This window comes from Pempheris klunzingeri, chromosome 8 (assembly GCF_042242105.1).
Source record: "Pempheris klunzingeri isolate RE-2024b chromosome 8, fPemKlu1.hap1, whole genome shotgun sequence".
Classification (NCBI taxonomy): Eukaryota; Metazoa; Chordata; class Actinopteri; order Acropomatiformes; family Pempheridae; genus Pempheris; species Pempheris klunzingeri.
Window position 1 is genome coordinate 19,497,989 of NC_092019.1, and position 27,003 is coordinate 19,524,991.

Here is a 27,003-nt window from a genome sequence, read left to right on the forward strand (position 1 = left end):
TGGGCAGGGGGAGCCATGAGAAGATGATGGATGGAGAGATCGATGACAAGGGATTGACAAGTGATGTAGAGCAAACTGTAGTATTCTAATCGCCATTGTGTGTGGTTCGACACGACTGACTTGAAATTGCCAAACTGGTGGACCACATTACTCCTGCAATCCAATATTCTTTAAAGGGACTCGCAGGGATTTAATAAAATTGGATCACGCTCAAGAGATTAGTAAAAAAGTGGCCGAAATTTGATTGAAGCAACTGAGTCGGAGGTACGTCGACTGGATCCCATATTTACATAGTTTAGTCATACATTCACTGGATGTTAATGAATTGTAATGTTATAAAATAGCCTTACGATTTACTTCAGTGAAGAAATGCCACTGGAAAAGAAGTTCAAGATATTTATCAAGTGTATTTAAAATCAGTGGCTGGAGTCATGTGGATGCTTAACTAGCTCCGATGAGGATATTCCAAATTTTGCAAGGGCTGTGCATATCAGGGTATGTTCTTCAGTAATCTGACCAGCAGTGGCACTTCAAGCATTTTAGAAATCTTGTTGTCCACTTTTCTGCGTGTAAAGGGATGCCATTTGTACAACGATAGAAAGAAAGAAGAAATACGCTTGTTTTTCAAAAGAGGATGTCCTCAGGATTCACTGTCCTTCCCTTCTGTTTTTATAAAACTCACGTGGCCCCGGGATGTTTAGAGGCAACACAGCAGCGCAGGAGAGGGTCGGTACTGTTGCGTCGATGGATATCATTTCACAGAGGTTACTACGGTCAAGGACTTCCGTTTTATATCTTAGCATTTTTATAGCATTTGATTTGAAGAAATAAGGAGTACTTGTAGCTTGACAAAGCTCAAATTGCTATTCTGAGACTTGCAAGGTTGCAGGGCAGTCTGCACTATTCTCATTTTACTGCTGTGTGTTACTGGAACGGTTTTATACTTTCAAAATGAGAACTTAGTGACACCTCTGTCTTTCACAGTCAGGACAAACCGTTGGCGAGAGGAGTGAGAGGGGGCGAGGAGAACGGCTGACTCAGAGTATAAATAAGGGGAGAGACATTAAGACTACAACTAATCTCGCTAAAAGGGTTAGGACAAAGTGCTGCCGCCGCTGCCGTCTCTCTCGCTTCCCCTCTCCCTCTATCCTTGAATCAATTCATTCTGCAGGTAATTTCCTAGCTGTACTGTACAGACAAATACTCAGAGTAAGGTAGCTCTTATGCCCATTTACTGTAACAAGCAACCCAGTGGAGTGTGTCCATTACTGTATCTGTATATGTGTGTGTCCCTAAGAATACAATGGCTCAACTGTGTGTTTGATTAAGATAAAGGAACAGACCCAGACACTTTTGGTCCAGAGGGGAAATGAGATCTGAGATAAGTTGTAAGGTGAGGAAAAGGTGAAACCAGGCCAATGTGTCCCTCTGCGGATGTCAAAATTTGTACTCACACACACACCCACACACCCACACACCCACACACACACACACACACACACACACACAGTAAAGGGTGAAACAGGCTGTCCTGCCAACATGTGTATTTTAATACTGATGAGTCTTGAATGTCTCAAGTTCTATTTACAGTAGCCTAATTTATAGTACGATTACTGTTACACTGACAAACAGAGGGAAACAAACGCACAATCACACCTGCCCTCCCCTCATATCTCAACAACTCAATTCCTCAAACGCACAGTCATCCCCTGCCCCCTCTTTTTTTTTTTTCTCCAAACAGTCATCTCACTCTGAATTGTAGCACCCAGGTGTTTTGTTGGCCTGACAAAGAGCCTGTTCCTGGATAGAAGGGTTGTACACACACACTGCACAAGCTGGGGTAAACAGAGAAAGGGAACAGAGACCCTATGGGTAAATAACACCAAGATGCTACTGTAGCTCACACCCTGATCTTACTCCTTTTGTGAATTAAATTACTGTAGGAGATCTAGATTTAGATCTCAACCCTACTTGTAACATGCTGAACCTGGAAACACATCTTTTTCTCTCCACTGCAACAGTGGACAATCACTCGTTTTAAGTAAATGCAGCTAATAAACATTAACACAGGTTAAGTTGGTGTGATGACAGTTTTGCTGTTTGCTAACTGAAAGGGATGAAGAGGGTAGTGAGGAGTTTTCAAAAGACTAGTAAATCTTTTCACATAGCGTAGTGTGGGCATCGCCTGACTTTTCCCCCGTTGCCTTTATCTTGTGTATATTTTGATGTGCCTCTTTTCTCTCCACTTAAGCAAAATCAATGTCGGCATTCTGTCTTTCGTGTGTTTCCACTTTTCCTGACTTTCTCCCATTCTCTCTGGTCTCTCATTGTCTCTCTGTACGAGTGCTGAGCAGCACTCTGCCCATCTCGTTTAGAAACAGCCCTCCCTTCACTTCTAATGAGCCTTCATTTTGGCAGAAGAGGGAGAAAAGCCAGATAGAGGAACACCGTTTCCACTACTTCAGCTGACAGCAGTTCCCTCTAGAAGCGCTCTTCCACTACCCACATGGGACTATACAAGAGGGATGGAATAGGGAGAAAATGGTGGAACAAATGGATATCCACTCTCCCTATTAGCCTCCATTATCCGCAAGCATCATTTCATAACTAGCGACTAACAAGGCCTCTGTGTATGTGCCCATGCCCCTGTTTTATGCTCAAATGTGCGCCTTGGCCGAACTAGGATACACAAATCTGGTGTGGACAGCTTAGAAACCAGAGAGAATTGCCCTTCTTTGTGCCCAGGCTGAAATACGAGAGTGCTTGCTGAATAAAGGGGGTCTTATAAGGGGGTGAGGGCGCTCCTTAGGGGGCCAGTCAGTCGGGTGTGACAAGCCGGTACCGCTGTAATGAGATAACAGGCCACTGGAGTACGCTTTGATTTGTTCCTCCTTTCTCTACATCCCTTATCCCTTTGCTGTTTTCTTATCCATCCATTGCTCCATTTTTTAAAAAACAGGCCATCATGCTCAGCAGGCTGGTAAAGCCCGTGTGTGAGGGACAGATAGAGGGATAGAGACGAATGGGTAAGCACACTGGCTGAGAGATAGGGCAAAGGAGAAAAAAAAGGCGTAAGTGTGGAAATGAAAGCTTGAAAAGGAACTTGTCTCTTTGTGTGTCTCTTTGTGTGTGTGTGTGCGTGTTCCTGAAAACATGTGCGTGCTAACAAGACCTTGGAAATCTCAAATTCAACAGTGAAAAAAACAATGGCGCACTTGAGAGACAGAGGACGGGGAGTAATCAAGAGATAGAGAGACGGGGTGTACACAGTATGGGTCACTGCCTCCAGACAGGCTGGATAAAGCCTACCTCCACTCCTCCACCATCACAAAATTACCCCTGCACCTGCCCTCCAGCCCTCCCCCCCTCCTTCTTTTCCTCCCCCTAACCCCTCCTGTCTTGGACAAACAGCCTTACACAGTGTTGACAGTGGCAACACTCAGTGGGAGGTTGAGAGATACCCAGGCTAGAGAGTGAACTCATTCATCCTATGCTAGGAAGCCTGGCGAACTACCTTTAAGAAAAGCCTCACCAAGTGCGTTTTGCCCTTTCCATGACCTGTGCTAATTCATTGCCACCACTGACCTCCATACATCAGCTAAACCGTTTTTTCAACTTATCTTTCTCACTTCTTCATACGCCACCAATGATCCATTGGTTGAGAAAAACATTTCCACCCTGTCTCCCACTTAAATCAGTGTTTTCTTATCATATTTGGGTAGATTTATAGCTGTGACAGTGCTGCAACCAAAGCCATGATTTCATCAGAATGACATGAGCTGTCTGCCCGCCCGGGCTATCAACACTCGCTGTCCCAAAACAGCGTATAAGCCGGAGATTTAGAACGGTCTGTCTAGCCCTAAATCTGTGGTCTCCTGCCTGGCATACCTCACACACAGCAGACTGTTACACACACAGGAACACACTCTCACTACCTTTTGATGCCCCACCTCCCACCCGTGTTCCTTCTCCCCCTACCTACCACTCTCCCCCATTTTCTGTCTTTTTGCCTATTATGGCGGATTAACTTATAATGCTTGGATGAACTTCAGTAAGTGGGGGGTACAAAGTCACACATCAATACACACACAAATGCTGGCTGGCTGGCTGGCAGATATGGTCACAAGCCCACTGGCACAGACACATGGAGCCTTCTGGAGTACAGCGAGACACATGCAGACACCCGCACATACACATACATGCACACACACGAATATACATTTACATACAGGAACCAGACTCCCATGCAGAACCAGAGTGAAAGGTGCAAAATCCAAACCAAAGCCCCTATTAATCCCCCTGATCCCTCTGAGATAGAATAATTCAGAGTTAATTACCATTCTCCTGCATTCCTCTTTCTTCGTCTTCATTTCTAAATCCACTAAACTCCCTCTTTCCCCCCAACCAGGCAAGCATTTGAATATTCTGTCTACTGTAGATCCCTCTTCCACATTTTTATTTGTTTATTCCCTGCTGCTCCCCTTGTGCCTTGGCAGACTCTTCCACACTATGTCTTGACAGAGTAAAATGAGAGGTAAATATGGTTATGAGCCCCCTCTCCCTCTCAATTTTCCTCCCTCTGACACACACACCAACGTACAGGTCTTGGCAGCAGCTGACACTGAGTCTGGCATTGAGGTTGCATCTTTCTGGTTGCAGTTTGGAACCACGGTGAGTTTAATTAGAGTGGAGAGGGACCACATGGCTGGCTGACTGGCTGGTGTAAGACTGGCTGAGAGGCTGGGTACTGGAGAGACCCACTAATAACCACACTGCAAGATGCTAGCTGTAAGGAGAATTCACAGAAAAATACACACACCAGTGTGCACACATTGGTAACTGCAATATATTTATAGATATAAATACAGCAGCTCATTTGTATGCAGACAGCTTCCTCAAATATCTCTCTGTCTCAAACTGATGCCAACAGTGTGCTCATCCAGACAACTCATTATGAAAAGATAAAAACGCCCTATTGGCATACAGTTAAAAGCACGCTACATCATTTCCTATGCCGCACTGCATTCTCTTTTGTTTCATGGTATGCTGCGTGTGAAGAGCATATTCTACACAGGGGAAAGAAAAAGAGAATGCATTCCCACAAAGTAGTTTCTATTTTCTGCACCAACACTTCAAGACAGGCCTGCAGATAAGCTGGAGACGAGGAGATAGTGAGGGGCTAACTCTTGCCCATACATGGGTAGGGCAAGGAGACGGAAGAAAGCTGTGTATGCGCACACACACATGTTTACACACCCAGTGTGCATATTTCAAATATCATTCAGCATACGGACAGAGCAAGCACACATGTCATAAGTGGCATGCAGATCACATATTATGTACACATATTTTGACCTAAACCCCCGGGAATATGAGCTCGCAAGTGAACACAAATACGCACTGGAGTTAGCCGACTCCTGTCTGTGTCAACCTTCCAGCATTCCTTGCTAATCTGCACCATAATGGCACACCTGTCTTCTCCCATTCTCTATTACCTCCACAGAAATACAGTGGTGGTTTGAAGGGGATCGGAGATGGGGGTGTGCACTAAACATATTCATGAACAAACAGCTGATCCACCCTCTCCTTTAATTCTCTCTTTCTTTATGCATCCCTCTATCAATCTTCAACCCTCCCTCTCGTGATCTGTTTCCAGAGGGAACAGTCTTTTTTTCTTTTTTTAAAAAAACAAATGGAGCAGTGGTTTGTCTATGCTTTAGGGGGGCTGTATGTTTCCACGGTAACAGACATAGAGGTTATTGTCATAGCTAGACAGGCATTATTGGTAAAATTGGGAAGGAGAGGGGTGTTGTTTAGGGGCAGGGGTAGGTCAGAGATTGGAACAGTGCAGGCCAGGGGGTGAATAACTAAAGCAGTGGGCAGGCAGGGTAGATAGGTAGGTCACATTATTATTGATTGCCTGACATTATGTGGACAGCGGGGGAGTCCGCAGAGACAGACGAATAAATTGTGGCTTGACATCAAAGTAAGGCTGCTGACATTGAGCCTGCAGGGGACAGAAGTTGCCCAAGGCTGGATTAGAGGTGAATAGATACACATAGACACGCACAGAAACAGACACAGAAATAAACAGACATTGAGAACATTGTCTGCAAGTTACCTGATAAAATGCTGGCTGTAAAGGGAGAGCTTGAAAATGACAAAATGAAACTGGAGAAAATGTCAGCCATGAATAATTTTGTTACAAAAGCCACTTCTCATAAATTGGACATTTTTCTGACCAAGACACCAAAAATGTCTGACTCATTTACACATCAAGGCTCACCAGAGACTTTCTGGCAGCGCATTTTTCCACTCCTCATAAAATTTCAATCTGTTACCCGGTACATTTTTCCCATTCATTAATGCTTCATTAAATTATTATTCATAGCTTGGATGGTGATGTGATTAGAAATGAAATGGGAGACAAAAGAATTAGGGAAATTAAGCTCAGATTTAAATATTCAACGCTCCTTCTCATTTTGACTGATTATTGTGACGCTCATCTGGTGACTCTGCAAAGCAAAAGAGGAAATCTAACTGACAGTGGAGCACAATTGTCCGACTAGATAACCATGTGACTGTTGACCGTGATATAGGTATTATCCTGTTAGGGCCACGCCTGGTGCGGGCCTTTCATCTGTGGGCATCAGGCCTGACGCAGAGGGCACCATCCGTCACTGTCTGCCAAGTGATTGACCGCCACCGTCTAGATGGCTATCAGCTAAGCAAACTGGAGCCAGGTGATAATATCTGGAATGTGAGAAACCTGAGAGAGACAAAACAACACACGTCTCAACCTGCACAGACCTGCAACTCCAGGAGACACTACGGAGGTGAGGGAGATGAGTGGAGGAGGGGGGTGGGGGGGGGTGTAGGTAAGAGCTGGAGGGTTTGCAGGGAGAGACAGCAAAGTCAAAAATAAACAGACAAAAACAGTGGGAAGCTGTCATGGATGGATAAGGAGACAAAGACGAGTGGTGAGGGGAGAGTGAGGAAGAGGTTGGAGGGAGAGAGGGTGAGAAGATTAGATATAGTGATATGACTGTATAAAGTCTCAGCCACATTCTGCTCCCGTCAAACTTTTGAACCCCGAAACATTTGCAGTCTGTCTCTCTCTAACCAACAGCAGGTTGGATCCATTCAGTGCCAAAACTTCCTGTGCTCACACAGTGTTCATGTCCTTCTTTTCGGGAAAGAGGCGTAAAATTTGCCATAGCTGCAACCATGTTCTTTTATTGTGTATAACAATACTGTTCCCTTTGCTCAAATGTTAAAAGTTGATTCTTTTTGCGTAAATTAAAGAGTGATGCAATATGCTGTATACTTGTTTGAATGGGAAATTCTTTCTACCCTGCATATTAGGCCAAAGAAAGTGAAAAAAGAAAAACTGCTCTCTGCTAAGTGCAATTATGCCTCTCACACGGGTCTACAGAAAAAGTGGAAGGTGTGGCGAACCACCACCAATGTGTGTACGTGTGTGTGCGTCTTTCTACAAAGTTTGGTCATGTTGCGTGACTCTGTCTTTTTCTCATAGGTCACTCCCACCGCCCCGACTCCTTTATGCCACTTGACATGAACACAAACACACACAACCGCGATGGTGAATTTCAGCCACTGACGGCGAAAACTGTGGCTGCCAAGGGGGGGGAGAAAATTTCCTGGACCGACTGACCAATCAACCACCCGACAGCAAGCTATATATACAAGTGTACATGCCCAAGGTCATATGCTGATGTGTTGGTGTCCCATGAGATCTTCCACCAGATGGGCCTGTGACCCTGTGGGTTATGCTTCCTATTGCGCCCACACACTCACACATACATAATATTCACCCTGATTCAAATACAGCAAATTTACACTCTGTTAATGTCTCCCATTGGCATTTCATCAATATTGTGGCCCTTCCATAAGGGGTTAGTGACGCCTACTTCTTTTACTGGCCACTGCAAACCAAGGGCTCACCTGCTTAACAAAGGAAAGTGGTATTAAGAACACATCCTTGCATATGCAAAGACACCAGTTTAGAAAAAAACTAAAGTGTTTATTCAGTGTAGTGCTAAACTGATTGTTTAGTCAGTTGACTACTCTGATAATCGATTAATCCTTCAAGCAAAATTTCAAACATTATCTTGTCCCATCTTTTCAAATGTGAGAATCTGCGGCTTTTATTGGTTTCCATAATCGAACATTTTTGGATTTTACAGCCAAGCACCATCTCATTGATGAGATCTGCTCCTCAGTGCATTCATTCTTATGCAAACACGCGCACCACATGTCCGCTCAAGATACCATATCAAGAAAAACAATAGATTTATGATGTCAGTATATCTCAGAAAAGAAAACAAGCGATGACAGGAAGATGGAGTCTGACATGCAGAGATTACAAGGATGACAGACACTGATAGGAAGAGAGGTAAAAAGAAAACGTGGCAAAACTGGCACAGAGACACAGCGCTCATCACCCGCATACAAAGATCAAAGGAAAAATGAAGCTTAACAAAGGAGTGTGCCGGGGTGTCCTTGTATCACTTTAATCATGGATGGACAGCATACCACAGAGGCAGACAGCATGGAGACTGATTTGTTCCCGTTTTAATTAACAGTGTATCATGGAGAACCAGAACCTTCCTAAAATAGAGAATCAGTAACGTCAATCTTTGAAATATTAGTTAAGCTCCAAGCTCAAGCTCTATCCTGCACACTGGACTGTGCTAGACTTTTTTTGTACATGTCTATGCACACCAGCCGTAAAAATAAGATTAGTGGCTTCCATAAAAAAAGTCAAATAGAGCTGAGCGTTGTTCATCAAGCTTTAACCTGCAAGAAAACCCAGTTTCTGACCAAGTAGATGAGTCTTGTTGTATGTGTTGACAAGAGCAGATGGTCCAGGTAGGCGTAGCAAGAGCTGGCCCTTTTTTTTGAATAATGGAGAAAATTGAACATCATATGGTAGGAAGCCAAGCAGGATGATTGCATGTGTGTAAGGAGGAGGCTTCTGGAAGTTCATAGCGGTGCTGAAGCTTCAACACCTCTGCTATTCTGACACAATCCCATCCACCTCCTCCATCGTCAAGCATCTGGTAATAATGTAGACATGTTTGAGCATATGAAGGCAGAGGGAGGGAGAGTTGGGGGAGAATGCAAGTTAGAGGTGAGGAGAGAAGGGTGGGGTTAGATAGAGGGTAGTGGACTGGAGGAGACCATTCTGAGCAAGATAAAGATGGAGTAGATTAAAGTGCCTACTAGCGTTCTTTGCATTTTCAGCCATTTTTGGAAGTGATAGGAGGAAGGGAAATCATTTGTGAAGTGTTTCCCTGCAATTAAACAGAACCTGCTTGGGAGAAAAAAAGAAAATGAAACAGGAAAAAATGAAAAGAGAGGGGTGAAATAATATGCATCCAATATATACGGGGACATCTGTGATCGAATGACTATATTCACAGCTGTCAGCCTGTGCTTTTCTTTAGAGTGGGGGATGGAGATACAAAGGAAACAAGATGGAGATAAAAGCAGACATGACATACTGAACTTGTTTCAATCAGACGAACTCAAAGACGGTGACGGCTGCGTAGCTGGACCTCCCATCAGCATCATTCATTCATTATTCATAACAATGTGTTCATAAATGATGTTTTTTTTCCCCCATCAAAGGCACAGATGACTTACAGCATGAGTAAGCTATTCAATTTACATTTTTCAGATTTTCCTTTGATGTTGTGATGTCAGTTGCAAATGTGAGTTTTTCTCAGACATTGTCATCTGAGTCTGTATGTCACTAAATGTCATTTGAGAGCAGTGTGCTTTTGTAATGCCTCGGTTAGAATTACACATTCTGCAGTTGGGTTGGGGGCCCCTGGGCGAATTCTAATATTTATGGTGGGGAGGGTGCGAGGGTGTTTCGGGAGGGTTTGCAGAGGCAGGCAAAAGCCTGTCCGTACAGGTATATGGCAGGAAGGGGTAGACTGAGGAAAGATGGGAAAGGACAGAAAGGGGTTCTGTCAAATCCAAACAAGGTGAGAAGAACGAAAGAGCTGTGAGCTGAGGAATGTGGAAAACTCGGTTGATGGACAGGAGATGTGGAAGCTGTCTGTCATCAGCAGAGCTCCAGAATTTTCCATGACTTCAACTCTCCAACTCCGAGCAGAGACATTGCTGGAGGGCAGAGAAGCCATCCCTCTATCTCCATAATGAGCTGTGAGGCAGGGAGACACATGGAGGTAACACTTGGAGGTAACACTCCGGCTTAAGTTACAGCCGTGCACAAGTGAAGGCAGATGGGACGGAAAGACCCAGTAGATTTGGGACAATGTGTTTCCCAGATTAAAGAGGCATTATATACATTTAGCATAGTACAATCCAGATAGACACTACCCTCTGTTCATACCAAATGTTTTCTTCTATCATAACATTTTTTCAAAGAGGTGACCAAATGTGGGACAAACGCCACAAAATGTGTACTAAGCAAGATTTTATATATAAAAATGCAACCATCTTATGTGCAAAGGATTGGGTGGCAGCAGAAAATTGCCTTGACTAAGCTCCAGTTCTGCACTGTTCGCCCAAATTGTAGTTATTTTGCTGTTTAAGGGCAGCTGGAGGGAAGTAAGGACTCAAAACTTGTGCAAGAACAAAACTTGCTGAACTCACTGATGGCTGAACATGACCTCACCAGACTCGAAGAGGAATCTGAACATGAGGTCTAAGTGTCACACAGCTTTTGGCATTAATTGGCATGATTTCTGCAATGCAAACTCCTCTTCCCACCCACATGCATAATAACCCTATGTAAAAACAACCGATCGCAGCGTCTGTATTTATCTGATAATTCGTTCAGTTTTGGATTGTACTGCACCCAAAGCAGCTGCTGCAAACAAACAGAAGCACTGCAATGTGTCAGCGTTAGCGGTTAATATGGTTTATGGGCAGACCTGTGGACCGAGCCTGGCTCAAGCTGATATGGAGGCTTGTTTCCACGGTCCACAGCCAACCAGCCAATCATTTGGATATTGTCTCATGTTTGTACTGGAGGCTTTGGCTGCCCTCTGTGAGTCAACTGACTGATAATCCACTGCAGGGGCTCTGACCACATAGTGGAGTGGGAACAGACGAACACAAAAAGAAGAAAAAAGAAATAGCAGAGAGATACACAGAGGCAGTGGGCGAATGAGCGAAAGACAGAATTGGAAGAGAGTCGTGGTCGTAATAGCATGAGTAAGAGGAGAAACCAAGAACAGAAGAGGAACTGGGATGAGGTGAAAGTGTCGAAAGACTGGGAAGGGTGAGGAGACAGTGAAAGGAAGAAATGAGGACACAGAGAGAAAGAAGTGCAGGGGGTGTTACAAGTGAACACATGCAACACGATCTCAAGTCCATGACCATCCAGCTGTCTCTCCCCTTTCTCAGTCACAGCCACCGTTTCCTTTGTCCTGCTGAAAATGCTAACCCTGCCCGATGGGAGAGGGCAATGAAAGGAAAAAAGAAAGAAGAACAGAGGCACAGTGTGGGTGGGGGAAGGAGAAAGTGTCCAATAAGGACAGGAGCTCCTGTTCTGATACTTGGATACAGCCGAAGCGAGGGAGGAGAGAACAGGTGGGCAGCCACAGGAAGACAAATATGCCATTGTTTGGCTGGTAGCAATGTAGCCATACGGTTCACATCTACTAAAACTGCTCCTAGCATGTAGCATCTCTCACTGATTCGCCAATGAAGTTAGCATTAGCTAGGGGTTTCTGCTGCATACTGAGCTTTGACTTTGTTTGCCCCGTCATGCCGATGGTGGGCCCGGCTTTGATGCTCTCCTGAACCGTTACACCAACTGCCCCTAAACCAGCGCCAAATCGACACACACTCGCACACAAACAGATGGGGCGAGGTGGGGAGTGTGTGTGGGTGAGGGGCCATAGCAAAGGGTGTAGGCAGTGGATGGTAGATTTTTTGGCTGGCTTTACCTCGCTAACTTCCTTGCCAATGGGAGCGAGCTCTAATTCTGACAGCCTGGATCGTATATCACCAGCTGGTAAGCCAAGAGCCACAACCATGGCGGCACAATATGACACAATGCAAATACGGAAAGAAACCACGACCAACATAAGAGACAGAGAGGAAGAGAAAGACAAAATTAGAGGGGTAAATGAAACATTAAGGAAATAAAAGCCTGACTTCTCCATTTAAGGTAAAATAAATATCTATATGATATACCTGTAGACATCATTTTAACATTTAGGCCCACTAAAGGATGAAGGAGGGGGAAAAAAAGACAGCAGAGAGATGGAAAAGGAAAGTGAATAAAGAGGGAAAAAACATGGTGGTAGCCATGTGAGGCCATGTAAGTGTAGTGGTGGGCTCTCCCACAAGTCCACCACTGTCCCATCGCCAGCTGGTACTGCCATCGATGGGATTGGACACACACGCACACACACCTATTTATAACCTCTGTTAAGTCCGGATTCCAGTTCATGTTGGGGTTGCAGTAATGTTCACATGCTCCTAACAGCCCTGGCTGCTCCAAGTGACGGGTGCCCACACACACAGTCGGGTCCTGTCCCACACTCGCGGCTTACGCTCCGCTTCATCACATGCGCACACACACATCCTGCAGTGTTAGTTCAGTTAATGGGGTTTGCATTCCAGTCACACACACTTTGGACACACATTCAAATACCCAGACATCCCTTCTAGATGCACACACACTGACATACTGAAACACCCGCATACATGCATGTATTCATCCGTGCATGCACAATCACACACATGGTTTAAACATTGACAATCATCAACGTTCGTCACCCTTCCACTGCGCCTCAACATACTACCCTCCCACACTCCCTTCACTCTGCACCTCCTCTCAAGTCCTCTCTCCTTCCTTCCCTTCTCTCTCTCTCTCTCTCTCTCTCTCTCTCTCTCTCTGCTGTGTGTGTAATCAGCCCAGTATTAATACCTGCATTCCAACAGCCCACAGGAATGTCTTAACAATGTAGCCTTGTTCAGGTGCAGAGACAGAGAGACAGACAGAGAGAGCTCTCATGCTGGCTCTATCACTTGAGGCCAATTCAGTAAAAACGCATACTCATACATGCATAGAGTGTCTCAGTTAAGTATACCACTTTCACACATGCAGACTCTTAAAGTCTAGGATGCAAAGGACAGATTAATATTCAGCTGAGCTATATAGCTCATTGATTTGCAGTGGGTACATATTATAATCATAGATTATATCGTGTTGTTCAACAAATTGGTCCAAATTATAGGCGCAATGATCAGTTGATCAAATTCAACAGAAAATGAATAGGCAACAATTTTTAAAAAAAAAAATTAATTGTTAAAGTCATTTTTAACCATAAAAGCTAAACATTTCCTGGCTCATAAGTCTCAATTGTGGTCTATTGGGGTTTTTGTATCGCTGGCGAATTCATATTTTGGAGGTTTTGGGCATATTGGACATTTGAAAAATTTAATTTTTCACATTTTGCTTTATATGTGTAACTTGTTACATTAAACATAAAATGGATAATCTTATATATTTATGTGTATATGCGACTGGCTATAATGTGATACATTTAAATGGGGAGAAGTACTCTTCTTAATGTAATAGTATTGATTTCCAGCCATAAGTAGAAGTGAGGCATAATGAAAAGCAGCATACGGTGCACATAGTGTAGTGAATGCTCCAGCACCCTCTCATCCTCCCTCCTTCCCTCTCTCTGCCTGTCCCCCTTTGTCAGGCCTTATTATTGAACATGTGTCCTCTCTGCCCCTGCCATTAACCAACCCCACCCTAACACACTGCTTTCAATGCACACGCACACACACTCACACACACAGTGTAGCACACACTCCAAAACTGCTAATTGACATGGGGAGTCGGTGCATCTTTCATCGTCAAATCTTGAAGTGTGTGTGCGCGCGCGTGTGTGTGGGATGTGAGTGGGGAATGGGATCAAAGGTAGTCCTCCAAGCTGCATGTCCTGGACCTCTCAGCCTCTCTCAACACTCCGTAACGCAGACGGGAAAGGCCGAGTATCTACCGTTGTCCCCTGTCACGTGCACAGTGTGTTCAACTGACTTCTGCTTGATAATCATTCAGTTGGAATAATTGTTAACTAAATTTAGCCATGATGTTGCAACATGCCCACCAGGGCAAAATGCAAGATGCTCTTGAGGCAAAACACTGGGGTTATAATTACTTTAGCCTGTAATAACAAGAAGCTAAATCAGTTAGGCACTCTGTAAGTCTAACATTATCCCCACAATAACTATCCATCATGTTTGTTGTTCGGCAAATTGCACAGACATGTAATTGGGAATCATTTAGCCTGATGGAGTCATAACCCAATTGAAAGCTATTGATTTTGGATTAAATATTCATATGGATCGGGAGCAAGCTTGTACTTTTTTCCTGTTCGAATGAATCAAAATGAAGCTATGAAACTTGATTCTCCTTGTCTTACTGGAACATGGACACGGCTGATGAACAACACAGGAAACTCAGCTTCGAAATCGCCAGCAAAAATAAGACTCAAAAATGCATTACCTTAGTGGCTCTGTAAAAAGACAGTGCTTTCCATCGCAGCTACACTGCACTGATGCAACTTTATATTGTTACAACAGCTGGAAATGACTCTAAGTCCTCTGGCTCGATTATTGTCGATTATTGTCATTAGCTAAACTGTCAGTCAAGGAATAAAAAGAGATTACCTTCCCCTATGGCTAAAAATCATCAGGGATTTCAGAGACCGTGCATCTTGAGGCTCCTTCTGTTCAGGCTATTGTGATGATTAGACAACACATGGTCAGGAGGATGCATGTATTTTGCGTCTGTCCCTGGCAGGGATGAGAGACAGATGATGGATGGTAGGGTGAGACATAGAGGAGGAGGGAGACAGATGAGTGTGAGAGATGTAGAGAAGAAAAACACAGTGATAAAAGTGATGATTCACGTAGCCGGGCCTAAACTAGGGAGTAGTTAAGACACTGACAAGCGCATTCCAGGGAGACATGTAACTAACAGAGAAAAAGAGACTCACACTAAAGTTAAGAACAGGATGTGACTTGAGGAGAGCATTAACAGTCAGAGCATGGTAACTTTACTCCTCTACTCTTCTCTTTCAAAGTCAAGTTCACACAGGCAGAGATGAGCAAAGGGAACTTTAGTGCTGTGGTCGTTGTTTCAGAGGGGCTCAGGTAAGTGAAACCTCATAAAAAACAAAGACGGGTTATGTCCTTAGGAAAGCTGCCTGACTCGGACGCCCTGAAAACTGACACTGGATCTATGTGCTGACACTCTGGCCTAGCCCTTGGGTAACGTGGGCAGCCCCCTTTTCTCACACGTATAGCCATGAAGTCATAGCGAGCATCCAACACACAGAACCAAACAATTGTGCAGTAATACAAACACCACCTATGCAACCCCTCCTCCACCTCCTACTCCTCCTCTTCCTTCCCAGCACGGAGGATTAATGCTCCCAATCCCGTCTCCCAGGTCCCCCCGGCCCAGTTAAAGCAATAAGATCTCACTGTCAAACAGTGACCAGTCTCGGCGGAGAGGTTAACCACCGCTGCTTAACCATTAACTAGATTAAAGTCAGGGGGGCACAGGAATGTTCTCTGACAGATGGAAACGGGAGATTGGACATGAAAAGTGGTTGAAAAGAGAGAAGAGTAATCACAGTGGTTTTGTCCTACCTTTGTCGCACTGCTTTGAGTAAATTTGCTTACGCAGGTGCAAGTACAGATTTAGTATGTAAACACAGAGCATTCTGTAGCTTAGTGAACTCTAAGTCACCCTCATTTTATAGTTATCATTATGCGATAGAGATAAGTGAGGAAAAGAATCCCTTGAGGCCCCACCGTCATATTTCTGAAACCACTCCTTAGGAGGCAACAATTACTGGGTCAGAGGTGCTTTCAAATATATGTCCATCGGCTCAAAGAAGTGCCTCAGTAGCACGGGGAGTGTTTACAATCATTTTGCCGACGCATTTCCGGAAACGTCAAATAAATACTCACAAAATTAATGGAAGAGCAAGTTACATTAGGGGTGCATTCACTGCCAACGTGCAGTTTTACTCTCTCCTTCCCCCACACCAGGCCAGGCCAGTGGTGTGGAAAGATACAAGGTGGTAATGGAACCCAAGTGTGTGTGTGTGTGTGTGTGTGAAGGAAGGAAGGGGGGGGGCATGGTAGGGCTTTTTTGGAGGGGTGCATTCAACAACTGCTGCTGAGGCAACTGTTGATGTCTGAAAAGCAACAGCTTGCATGGCTCCCAGAGGACGGCCTGCCAGCCAACAGTCAGATGGAGGGTTTAGGGTTGGTGGGGCGCAGGGGTTAGGGTTTCGTCTCTACTGCCAGGAAAATGATCTCCTTGGCCACAGATCCAGGCTTTTCCATGACATTCCCCATTCCTAATTGGTATTCCTAAATCTTGACGTAGTTCGACCGTCTGATCCTCACTGCTGCTATCTCTGCTTTTATCGCTTTTGTTCGTGTTATCCTCCCCGTCGCCCGCTGTTTGATTGATCAGAACAACTGGACACAAGATGAGTTTTATACGAGCTATTTTCTCTGGCACGAAACATATAGGCCATCATTTTTCCCCTTGCTGTTTTATGACACAGATTTGTACAGCGTGCGGCTAAAATCATGCCGCTTTGTGTATTCCTGCATCAAACACACTGATACACGCATCTTACTACAGCACTCTCCTGCTAAATGGATTGGGAGCACTTAACCTAAGCTCTTGAAAGAGCTTTGTGAATTTTCAATTTTGCTCCAACCCTGAAATGCCTCCCCCACTACCGCCATCACATACACAGATGTAGAAGCAAGGACGCACATACGACAGAGGAATGGAGCCTCTTTCCAAGGCTGCATTTGAAATTACCCATCAGCATCATCTTCCTCCCCTGAGACGAGAGCAAGAAGACTGCACAGTGGCAACACAATAGTCAGCTGTAATCATCTCTCATCTCATCCTTTGATGTATCTCTGTCCATTCCTTCCCCTCTGCTTCCTTCCTTTCCTCCCTGTAACTCCCACTAATGACAAATCCTCAAAGCAACAGGCCAAACCAAAGCAACTTCTAGCCAGCTTCCCTTTCCCATTTCTCTTCTTAATTTTCCTGACAATGTGTGTAGAATTTTTCACATTTATAACAACAAGTTTAATTCAAGACTCAAACGGAGAAGGTAGCAGAGACAGACACCATACTGGAATGTGTTATTTGGAAAGTGAGAAACAGTGAACATGCCAAGTGGGGGAGGACGGTCATTCCTATTTTAAAATCATCAATAGTGGCCATAAATCTGCTGAGGTACGGCTGTAAGAATGGGTGTAAAAGCAAACAGAGCCCTCTCCCACTAAAACACAGCAGGCAGTCTTCCTGATGCTATGCAGGGTTATTAACTGTGAGCCACGCACAAAAGCACAGCGGTTGACGCGGGCACAGACAACATGGTAAATCAAAGACGGCAAACGCACGCACAAACACAACTACAAGAGACAACTTTAGAGTGTCATTGTAAAAGGCAGAAAAGAGAGATGTTTGTGTGAAAGACAGATGCACCGAGACAGAGCAATGGGCAGACAGACAAAAGATAAGAATGAAAGAGATGGGAACGCAGACAAAGCTAATCTGGAGAAATACGCCTTTTGTTTATGTATGAGTACCTGTGGAAGTGTGTGTGTGTGTGTATAATCACAGTTTTGGCTGCAGCTCTTTTGAAGCTCTTGAGGGGATACGAAGATGAAAAAGCGTGGGGATAAACTTTTCTGTCTCCGCTGTGAACCACATCATTCTTGCTAACTGACTTCAAACCAGGATTAACCACGTGCATGCAACCTACCATCTGCGGATGCCCGATTGCTGGCGCTGACTGCCAGCTCACCAGCCAACATTAGTGTTCTATGAACCTGCCGTAATTGACTTTAATGTGTCAATTGCTGTAAATAATAAACACTAGTGGGTTTGTGAAAGGCTGATGAGCTCATATCAACCTTTCAGAGCTCAGTGATTACTAAATGGACTTCTAACACAAGTCAGCCCAATTGTTTAACTGGTGCCCACTGGTTATTTGGCTCAGTGAAACCCTGTCAAACCACAAGAATGCACCCTGGCTGTAAACAGACTCCAGCTTTGCACCTGAAACACCGCCTCTCGATGGTGAGGTGGATGCCGCATTGTGGCTGCTTGTTTGTAGGTGGATTACTGCCCGCGACTTGTGGTGAGAGGGGGTTTTAAAGCGAGAAAGGGAGCCCTTTACCATAGAATTTGAAGTGATGACAAACCAACTCGCACATGACAGAGCGAGCTCCAACGTGTCCGGAGGAATGCCACTCACTCTATCTCGGCGCTCTACTTCTTCACCGTCTCACACGCACATATCCACAAACACACAGGGGGGGATGATTCACCTCAATAATTACAGCCCCACCATACCAAAGCCCACTTCCCCCCCGCAGACCTAAAGACAAGCAGGCAAACATGGACTTGCTCTCCCAAAGCAGTCACCATCAATCTGTCACTCACTGCTATACGAGCTGAGGTTCTCGTGTTGTGTAACACCCAGAACGCTGCAGTCAGGGGCCTCCATGTACGGTACACATTATGCATGCATCTATGTGTTAAGTTGCGGTTGTGTGACTGCACCCTTACTGGATCGGGAATGCATGCCTATTCATATTTTTGCATTCACATATTGAAGAATACACAAGTGTGTGTGCTCCCAAAAGACTAAAACCCGAATGGCCCGGGACAGATGTAAAAGAGGTCCCCTGGCTTTTATCTCCTCATGGCTAAATGGCTCTTTTTCTGGCCTAATACCATAATAATTACACATGGCGGCAGGGGGTGCACTTTTGATGCTGCGCTGGCAGGGGGGACAGAAATTAAAAGTGAGGAAATGACTGCGGGAATTAAGGCGGCGATAGACAAAGAGGCTGACGCTGCGTGTTAGACTTTAACACCTTGAGCTCAGCTGATGCTTGTCACTACGATTCTTTCCACCTGCTACTGACCACTTTGGAGTCTCTACAGTTTAGCTCAAACTCATCTGACCATTTGACTCATCTTTTGTCTCTTTGCCTTAATGTCACTTTGTTCTTTTTATCCTGCAAAAATCCAGAGGAGGGGAGAAACTAAGGCAATGATACAGTTAGTATGTGGTTATTGCTTCTGTAAAATACTCCCAAACAATGTTGTATTTTATCTAACTTTGCAACACTGTAACGGCCTTGTTGTTTTTTACATCTGTGTTTCTTATTTAGACTGACTATCTGTGCTGTCACAAACTTTAGACACCTACAATGAAGTTATACGTCAGCATGTTTCCGCTGTTGATGCCTTTGCTGCAACAGAAAAAGGCCATGGCATCTCAGGAGCGTAGAGCAGGAGCCATTTACCAACATGTCTGGGTAAGCAGGTCAAAGGGTCCTGGGCGCAGGCATGCAGAGCACCTCGGGGCACCCCTTGCTGTCATGCACCACATATCCAAGCGTCACAACTTGATACAAAAATAAAGGCAAACATGCCAAAAATACGTAGTCACACTTCCAGGAGATGACACACATCTGGGTGTTACATGTCCCCTGGTTGTATTTAGCGCATTTCCATACTCAGAACGGACATAGTTGGGAGCTGCAAGCGTGTGACCAGCAATTGTGAGAATGTGGGTCTGTGTGACCGAACCCCAATGAGACCCAACAAGAGACACTATTATTAGACAAAACTATGCAAGAGAGAGAGAGAGAGAGAGAGAGAGAGAGAGAGAAAGAGAGCTCACTAAGGGATTTGGCAAACTTTTTCTAAGAAGAACTCAACATTTGTAGCACCAAAGTGGAATATTGACTTTCCTTTCCTCAGTCTTCAGAGCAGTATGTGGGGGAACACGGTGCGCTCAGCACCTGGAGCTGAGCCTTTAAATCAATGCACCACAGCTGTACAGAGGGACGTGTGATCTTCATTGCATCCATCAATTACAAGGCACTTTTTCGTAGGCACCTGTTAAAAGGCTCCATGAAGGGCAGACAGACAGCAAAGCGCAACAACTGTCCCTGAGGCCACAGAGGAGGGAGGGGACAGTTGTAAAAGCAGACCTGGGGGAAAAGAGGGGGTGCAAAGAGGAGAGAAGAGCTAAACCTGACAAACCTGGAGGCGGTTGACTCATATATACGGAAAGCCCTGTTTGTATAAATTGAGAAGAAACTTTGAGGGGCTGCAAAATCGGCGAGAAATGTACAATGATGCAGTGAGTGCTGTGAGAGAGAAAAGAGGGGCTAGAGAACAGGGTGGGGTGTAGCCCAGCACTCCAGCCCCGCCCTTTGGCTCATCCTGCTTCAAACCACCCCAAGCCGCCTGCACGGGCAAGGAATTAGAAATAACTTTAACAAAATGCCCACAAAGCATTCTAGCAAATTTGATCTTGACACACACACACACACACACACACACACACACACACACACACACACACACACACACACACACACTCAGTCCATTATGACCCACTGAAGGCTGTAAGACATATCTTCGAGTCAAACGTGAAAACAGACATATCAACATCAAACAAGTGATCAATTACACATTTTACAAGGATGCTAAAAGAAATATAAAGATGATTCTAAAGCAGATTTGAAAACATCACAAAGTAGGCTACAGCGGGACCATAATGTCACTGGTGCTGCTGTAAATCTCCCGTGGGCCCGTAAGAGGGAAAGCAGTGGTAAACCTATGAGGTCAATAAAAAACTTTTAGAGCACCACACCAACTCCTTAAAATGATTATATACTTGGTTTTTGGCTGTACTCAAAAACTTTTCCTTGGCTAAGATCATATAAGGCCAGAGTCAAGTTGCATTTAAATTGGCTTAGTCTCTCTGGCAGCACCCAGGGGTGCTGAGGGCGAGGCACACTGCCAGCAAAGGAGACGCAAATCCCGCACATCAAACATCAAAGCGTTGGAAACTGCACCCAGCAGCCAGACACAGCAGCGTGAATGAGGCTGAACGAGACGGGCAACATGGTCTTCAAAATAAAAGCTTAGCCTAACATTTCCCACTGAAATATTTGGAAAGTCCAAAATATTCTATGAGCCTCTTTTGCATTTTCATCATCAAATCTAGACTTTATCTTCACCCGAATATTGTGATTTGTCGATCTGTGTTTTATTTTGACGTGTTTCACTGTGGGTGCATGGCAGAGGTAATGTTTGCTATGAGGCTGTGTTGGATTGGAAGCGGTGTCCGGAGAGGAATACCGGCGTGCCGCAGTCCTGTGCGCCAAGAAGTGCACTCAGGTGCGGAGCTGAGAGTTACCGGGGAACTACAGAGAGACGGCATTAACCTTTAAAACGTCCCATCAGTGGAGATAACCCGCGCGTCATGGGTGCGCAACCTGGCGGCTAACTCTGGTTTTATTTATTTTTTGTACCACTTAGGTGACTGTTGAAGGACTTGTTCGATATATGTGACCTCAGGATAAATCCGGTTTTCCTTCTGCGTGTTCCGGCTTATCTGCGCAGCTTGTAACTGGTGGATCAACAATTTATAGAAAACATTAAAAAAGAAACTACAAAGTGTTTTTTTCTTTTTAAATAACAGCTCCGTGCGCCGCGTCTGGCTGCAGCATGTAGCCCGCAGACAGGTTTGTCCTGTAAGCCTGTTCAGGCGGAGTCCGCGAAAGAGGAAAGTAGAAATCTACAGCCTGAAGCCACAAAAACTCACCGGGGGCCGTGTCCAAAGCATTATAAAGTTACTAAGAGGGGGGTTCATTAAAACATTGTAGCGGAAACTATCAAAGAGACTTACCTTGAAATGCCCAGAGGAGCAAGGTGCACAAGAGCGACGCGCGTCCAAACGTTATCCCGTCCATGGCCGCCTTTTCTAACTTTTTACAGGAAAAGTATTCACTTTGTTTTTGGCTTGAGGAGTGTGGAAATGTGGCAGCAGCAAGTATTCTTTCTTGTTTCAGTGCTCCAAAGCTCTCTGGACTTCTCTCCCTCTCTCTCTCTCCTTCTCTCTCTGCAAAAGGAGTGCCTCTCTCCCTCTCTCTCTCTCACACACACAGACAGAAATCTGATGCTGGTGGTAGTCTTCTTGGTTGATATATTTGCACAAAAGGTGACCCTCTCCTCCTCCTCCTCCTCCTCCTCCCAATGCAACCCCCTCCTCTCTCTCTCTCCCTCTCTCTCTCTCTCTCTCTCTCTCCACCTCGCTTGCAGTGAAAAGACCTGCTTGACTAATCTGGGGCCCGCAGGATTTCTTTAAAGGGAGTTAAAAGTGATTTTATCATGAGGCTCTCTGACTCACAACAACTCCAAAACCGTACCCCTCAGACAAAAAATCAAAGTTTTATCAGGATGACATACAAAATTCATAGGAAAAACTGGAAGCACAGAAATGTATAAGCTCACAGTGAATTTAATATTGCACTTTTAGTGTTTTGTCCCTATTAGCCCAGAATATAACACTTATTAGGCTTTAATAGTTTTTCCAAATTAATTCATATTATTACTTGGAAATTATGGCAACAATGGAATGACATTGAAAAACAAAACTCATATTAGGCTTGATTAAATAGGCTGTAGAACACTTAACTACTGATTAAGTGAGGTGTAATTTTGCAATTGTAGACGCAGAAAATTATTTTCATCCACTAACGCAACTAAATGAATCTGGCAGGTTGCTAATCATCCTTCAGAGGTCTTGATCTAAACTAATCGCTTGGGGCAAAAAAACGCTTTTTTTAGCCACTTTGTTCCACAGTCAAATTTCCTGCCCTGTGTAAGACGTTAAACATGGACCGTCCCCAACTTGCATATGTCTCGAATAATGATTTTCATTTCGAAGCACCTGGAGGTCGTTTCTTGGGAGTGGGCTAAGCTGTCTGTCATCAGCAGACATACCATTCATTCCTAGACATGTAAACCCCTCTGATTCTGTTTGTGTATTTACTGGGCATGGTACAGGCTATTTGGGTATTTACAGTTCAGATATACAGTTATCATGAGGGGCTAAGTGGCTTATTCACAATGCTATAATACCAGTCTGAGTACTTGGAGTGGGTATTGTGTGACCCATAAATTTGCTTTAGGCCAAATCCCATAAGCTAGGAGTAGAAACGCACAAACACATGTCAGTCCCCTATAAGATGGCTTAATGGCACCACTGCCCATGTTAGTGCACAAAACATCTATCTCCCTGTAGTTTCTTTTGACTGGCGACTGCTTGACTGTGGAGCAAGGCTAAATAATCAACACACCCTGCAGGTAATAATAGTCGCTTGCAGAGCAGTTGCATTCAAAGACACACATTCCAAACATAGTTGGTCCAGTACAGCTGGTTAATATTTTCTGAGCCCCGTTTGAGAGACTCCACTGCAGCATACACACAGAACTGTCGCCCCATGTATAGGATCTGATAGTTGAGCTGCACACACACACACACACACACACACAGCTGCTCCACATGTAACAAAGATAGTGGCAGGAGTTTGTACAGGCTACTGTGAGTTTGACAGGACTGAGGCGGCTGGTTTACCCTCAAACCGTTTAATGCTCCGAATCTCTGTTTCTATCCGTCTATTGCCAACAGGAAGAGAAACAGTCTTCCCACTGACTGTCTCACATCAATACAGCCACTCATCCCTGATATCGACCCAGTCATAATCATCTCTCCATGATCCACTAACAAGTCTTCTGTCCTGTGGTGAAGGACTCAGCGCGGGGTATCACTCGCACTGCCTTACATAAGACCTATATCATGCCGCATAGCTGTGGCTTATGCTGATGTAGCCGAGTACGAGGCATTCTTACGTAAGGCCTTTAACTCATACAGTAGCTGTGATTTACTGTATTGGCTCATTACCTAATGGTGCTGCAGGAGAGGAGAGGAGAGGAGAGTAAAAGCAATGGGAAAAGAGAAATGAAGGGAATAAGTGTAGAGACTGACAGGAAAGGGATTAATATAGTAGCGGATGAGAGGCAGGAAGAGAAGCAGAATAAAGAGAAAGAGGCCGTGATGATAAATCCTTCCAGTCATTTGTGGACATAAACTCCTCATTGTCATTGTCTCAGCGCCCTGATGGTTTAGTCACCATAGGTTGAGCAAAGGTGGGCTTGAGCATCACGAGGAGGTAGCCCTGTACCTGATTTGTAAAAATGGTGTCTAAGTGGTGTCAGACAAGAGCAATTTCAAAATGACAGGGTTGTCATCCCTTTTCAGATAGACTGTGTTTTGTGTTCTTCGACATAATCCACATGAAGAGCAGTATTCAAATGCTATTATTCCAGAACCATGGCCCCATACTTGGCATAAACATTATGCCTCTTACGCTTTGTGTAAACAATGGTAATGTACTGTTATTATACTAAGGTGCATATTACTCAAACAAAGAACCCCAACAAGCCACACTTTCTTCATACACATGCCATTGCTGAATTCCCTGTATTTTAGGAGCATAAGACTATTGCAGTTTGCCTCCATTTTATGCAGCTCATTGGAGTCCAGGTTGCAATTGAAACAAAGTAAGCCAAGCAGTCCGTATGTCTGTCCAACCAGCCATGTCCTGAAGCTTTTCACAAGGACCTTGGTATACTTGGTATAATCCCTCTAGTATATTCTGAGTCTGCCCAGAATACATTCACAGGGAGAAATCCAGAAGGCATCCTCCCTTGAACCATTGCAATTACCTCCTTTTGACATGACAGAACAACTACTAGGGGGCATCTCTCCATTATGTGCTGATCCGATATGGATCTAGATACATTGGCTACGATACAATTCAAGGACAATACCTTTTAATACAATACGAAGCGATTTGATGTAATCTGAATCTACTTTCTTTGCCTTGCGTGGTTTTGCTTATGCTAGCACTATTAGACACAGATTCCTCATCGACTGCATAGCTGTCACCATGCTGTCTCAACAGGTGAGTGTTCAGATTTGTCGTGCTACTGTTGTGCTTAATCGCCGCTCTACACACTTTGACCTTTGTCCCATTTTCTGCCTTCTTCAAAAACCCAAATGTCTTCCGAACTTTAGATTTTAGATTTGCTTTTGCACTGTAAACTATGTTGTTGTTGTCACCTCTGGAATGACGTCACTGTGGAAATCTTGCCAAATTGTGGCCATATTCATCAGCAAGGACCCTGTCAACCGGTTTCTCACTTTAGAACCAGCAACCAACCGGTTCATGTTACGTTTAGATTGATTCAGAAGTCTGCCAGTCGATGAAGTCATATCTTTGAAGCTAAAGCTGATTTCCAGTTCGTACCGGTGAATCTTTACACCGCTAAAACTGTACTTTACTCCAAGCACCTACTGGACGTCCAAGCTCCGAGCCATGCAAAGGAAACTAATGGCAGCCCGTTGAATCATTAAGCTCATTCTGTCAGTCACTATCCAGAGTTCATGAACTAGAAAAGGGTTAGCGTGTCAACTGACTGATAAATCAGAAGCATCGCCTTCATTCGACTCATCTTTCTCTTTACCACAGCATTCTGGCAGAAAGCCTTTATCACTGTAGACACCTCGCTGATCTACCTGATGATCCCACTCCACTGCACATCCTACTGTCAGTACACTGCATCGCACTAAGACACTTCAACTCCTTCACAGAAACTGGCTTGGCTTCCAACCTGCTGCGGGCAATCCACCATTTTCCAGCAGAGTACCAGGGGCTTTGGAGCTTATCACAACTCTTTCACACAAGACTGCAAATCACTTGTTTGCATCCCAAAGGTCACTGTCCGATATAAACTGTAAGAACTGCATCACCAGCAAATACCAGGGAAGCAATGCTGAGATCGCCAAATCAGGACACTCCCCACTCCTCGCCTAGAGATTCTTTTCATTAACAGCATTAGTGATGAGGCACATCCCTGACCGTAGAGAGTGCCTAGATTGACCAGAGTGTGGACGCTGCATTGCTCGTACCAACGGCCCCGTCCCTAGACATTCCATATTCCCACAGTTGCCAACCACAAGAAAGCCAGGGGGACACAGTCATAAGCCCTCTCCAAGTCCACGGTTGAACTTCCATGAACCCTCAGTATCCTTGCAAGAATACAAAGCTGGTCCACTCATCCATAACCACGATGGAATCCCTTTTGTTCCTCCTCAGTCTGAAGTCTGACAATCAGCTCCAGCACCCTGGAGTACGCTTTCGTGGGGGAGTAGAAGAGTGTGATACCCTTATAATTAATGCTTGTCTTCTGGTCCCTAATTTTTTAAAACGGGAACCGCAGTCTCTATTTGCCAGTCCACAGATAATTTGGTAGATGGCAAGTAGTGAACAACCAATCTCTTTCAATTTGGTCTTCCTAAACTTGACATGTTTTTGCTTCCACAACCACAGAGGCCACAGTCCTTCCTGCCTCCCAATACCAACGTGTCTACTGCTTCAAGAGTCAAGGACTATCAAGCCTGATATATATTGTATAGAAACAAAGGAAAGCTTGCAAAGTTTTTAGCCAGGTGTTCACCATCCTTGTTCAATGTGTTGGTAGGCTAACATTTGCTAATTCATTTGACACAACATACAGCTGAAGCTGGCGCGAAAGCCCTTAATTTTGCAGGTTTTTGGTATTAAATCAAACATGCAGTGTGGAACTTTGATTTCCTTCTGGCACTGAGTGCAACACAAACACTGTTGATGTGAGCTTATGACATATGCCATTATAGACAGAAACTTCCAATGTTCCAAGTCAATAATCATTTATTGAGGAGTAAATGTAATAGTTACATAGCCTACTCCAATTATTTTACAAATACCAGCCTGTCCAAGAGCAATAACATATCTATGTCTGCTCTCAGTCCCTACTCTTCTTTCAGCGCTCTCTAATTAGGAAAAGCTACACCAATGGTTATCTGTACTTGTCCTCACCATTGATCACTTTCTTTTTTTCACAGCTCCTTCCTCTGAATGCTGGATTTCTCTTTTATCTGGAGCATCAAAAACTTTTCTTGGACATGTCTTTTCCGCCTTAGGCTCGGCTATATTCCTAGTTGC

At 44.6% G+C, this 27,003-nt stretch overlaps 1 protein-coding gene across 1 annotated transcript in view; it reads right to left on the reverse strand.

Moving 5' to 3' along the window:
* bcam (basal cell adhesion molecule (Lutheran blood group)) overlaps window positions 1-22,052 on the reverse strand; it is a 49,200-nt gene extending 27,148 nt beyond the window's left edge. Inside the window, exon 1 of the mRNA XM_070835555.1 lies at window positions 21,801-22,052. Within this exon, the coding sequence (XP_070691656.1) occupies window positions 21,801-21,864 (64 nt within the window). The 5' untranslated portion in view covers window positions 21,865-22,052. The remainder of the gene's footprint in view (window positions 1-21,800) is intronic.
* Window positions 22,053-27,003: the final 4,951 nt, after the last annotated feature.